The sequence below is a fragment of the Fonticula alba genome (genome assembly GCF_000388065.1).
Source record: "Fonticula alba strain ATCC 38817 unplaced genomic scaffold supercont2.12, whole genome shotgun sequence".
Taxonomy (NCBI): Eukaryota; order Rotosphaerida; family Fonticulaceae; genus Fonticula; species Fonticula alba.
Genome location: NW_009242982.1, coordinates 550,757 through 552,590, shown reverse-complemented (window position 1 = coordinate 552,590; position 1,834 = coordinate 550,757). Strand labels below are relative to the sequence as shown.

General features: G+C 73.9%; 2 protein-coding genes across 3 annotated transcripts; both read right to left on the bottom strand.

Annotated features, from left to right (window-relative positions):
- Positions 1-15: 15 nt before the first annotated feature.
- On the bottom strand, positions 16-305 carry H696_05645 (hypothetical protein; the record flags this gene model as incomplete). Its single annotated transcript, XM_009499463.1, has 2 exons — positions 16-29; positions 83-305. The coding sequence occupies 2 exons, from the start codon at positions 303-305 to the stop codon at positions 16-18; spliced, it is 237 nt and encodes a 78-aa protein (XP_009497738.1).
- Positions 306-821: 516 nt separating this feature from the next.
- H696_05644 lies at positions 822-1,834 on the bottom strand. 2 transcript variants are annotated; one of them, XM_009499461.1, is made up of 3 exons: positions 1,612-1,834; positions 1,426-1,488; positions 822-1,322 (listed from the first exon to the last, which is right to left on the bottom strand). In XM_009499461.1, the coding sequence occupies exons 1-3, from the start codon at positions 1,718-1,720 to the stop codon at positions 955-957; spliced, it is 540 nt and encodes a 179-aa protein (XP_009497736.1). In that variant the 5' UTR covers positions 1,721-1,834; the 3' UTR covers positions 822-954. The 2 variants fall into 2 exon arrangements, with proteins under 2 accessions (XP_009497736.1, XP_009497737.1); XM_009499462.1 differs by having other exon boundaries at positions 822-1,488.

Sequence of the window (1,834 nt, the reverse complement as noted above, 5' to 3'; positions counted from 1 at the left end):
GGGGAGAGCCCGAAGTCAGAGCACAGTCGCTGGGGGTCTGGTCACGGGCGGCACAAGTGGCAGGGGGAGCTGCAGAGCGCACATTCGAGGTCCGCCGTGGTGGCCATGCGTAGGACCAGCGAGCGGCGGAGGTCCTGCGGAAGGGCCACCGATGTCCGGCTCAGCACATCCGCCAGGAGGGCATCCAGGTCGTCCGGGGCGAAGGCCACTGGCAGATCGTCCGCCAGGGCGGCGTTCATCCCGTCGGCCTTCTGGCCGAGGGCCACGAGGGTCAGATCCTCGGGCAGGTGCTCGGGGCGCGTCATGCTGGCAGCCGGTGGCGGGAGTGCGCGGGAGGGGGGAGCGCGGCCGGGCAGGAGTCGAAGGTGAGGGGCGCCGGAGTCGGAAGGGCGGGGAACTTGCGCGGGAGCGGGCGAGCAGCGGAGCTCAGGCGAAAGGCGTCAGCAGGGGGCGGGGATTGTGCGGCTATGGGGCTGCACCCTCCCCCCCGTCCCAGGGCGCGGCGGTCGCCCTTCGATCGACCAGGCACCGGGGGGCGGGGGGGGGGGCGATTGTGGGCCAAGTGACAGCGGACGCCGGCGCGTCGGCCCCGGGGCAGCACCCGCAATTAAGCGCGGCCCCGGCGGCGGCGCCTCGTGATTGGCGCGCCGCGCCCCGGTGTGGGCCAAGTCGCGCGCCGGACTTGCTGCGCCGGGGCCCCTGCTCCTGGCCCTCGCCCGGCCCCTGCGGTGCCCGGCTCCCGACGCCCGGCCCTCCCCTGTGCGCTGGTGCCTTGGCTGTGCTCGGCCCGAGGGGGGCGGCAGAGAAGAAGAGGAGGAGGAGGGGAGATGGTGGTGTATTCTCCCCCGGGCATGGGCCCCAGCAGGAGGAGGAGGAGGGGGGGAGGGGGCCGGGGGATGGGGCGAGCGCACCCCCTGGCCGCCGGGCCGAGCCGGGTGCCGCCCGGCGGCCGCCCTACTGGGGGCCGGCCCCGGCCTGGAGCCAGCTGCCCAGCACCAGCTCATACATTTGGTCTTTGGCCCGGGTGATTCGGCCGTCGGCGATGTGCTCGTAGAAGGTGACCGCCTCGGCGCGCGCGGCGAAGTTCACGCGCCAGGCGCCGGCGCGCGCGGCCACGCGGAAGGCCTCCTCGACCACCAGCCGGCCGAAGCCGCCCTTGCGGCTGGCCGCGCAGACCACCACATCCTCGAGCCGGGCCACGCGGCTGCCGCCACGCGACAGCTTGTCCTCGATCACCACCTTGGCCGTGGCCACCAGCCGGCCGTCGGCCAGCAGGACTAGCGTGCAGGAGGACTGCTGTGTGCGCTGGCGGCGGAGGATGACTTTGCGCAGGTATAAGGGGGCGAGGCCGGCGGTCAGCAACTGCCGGTGCGGGGCCCGCACGGGCCTGGGCCTGGGCCGGCGCATCGGGATGTCAGGACGCACGCGAAAAGGCCTCCCTCGTCAGGGGCGTCACCGTGGTCAGCTGGCCGAGGAGGTGCAGGTAGCCTGTCCTCCGGGGCGCGCACGGGCCCGCCGGCGGTGCGTCCCGGAGAGGCGGGCGGCGCGGAGCGAGTGTCAGCAACCGGCGGCAGGGCCCTCACACGGGCGGCATCCGGCCCGAGCACGCACCCTCAAAATCGTCGTCCTCAATGAACCGGAGCTCCAGGCCCCGCTCGGCGCGCAGGTGGGCCACATACGCCGGGTCCAGCGCGAAGACGGGATCCTCGAGGGCGGTCATGTCTGGTGGTATGAAAGGATGCGGGGCGAAGGTTGGGGCGGGTGGCGGCGAGGGAGAAACGCGGCGCCGGCGAATGGCGGTACGGCAGGGTGTTGAAATGTGCGAGGGGGCGGG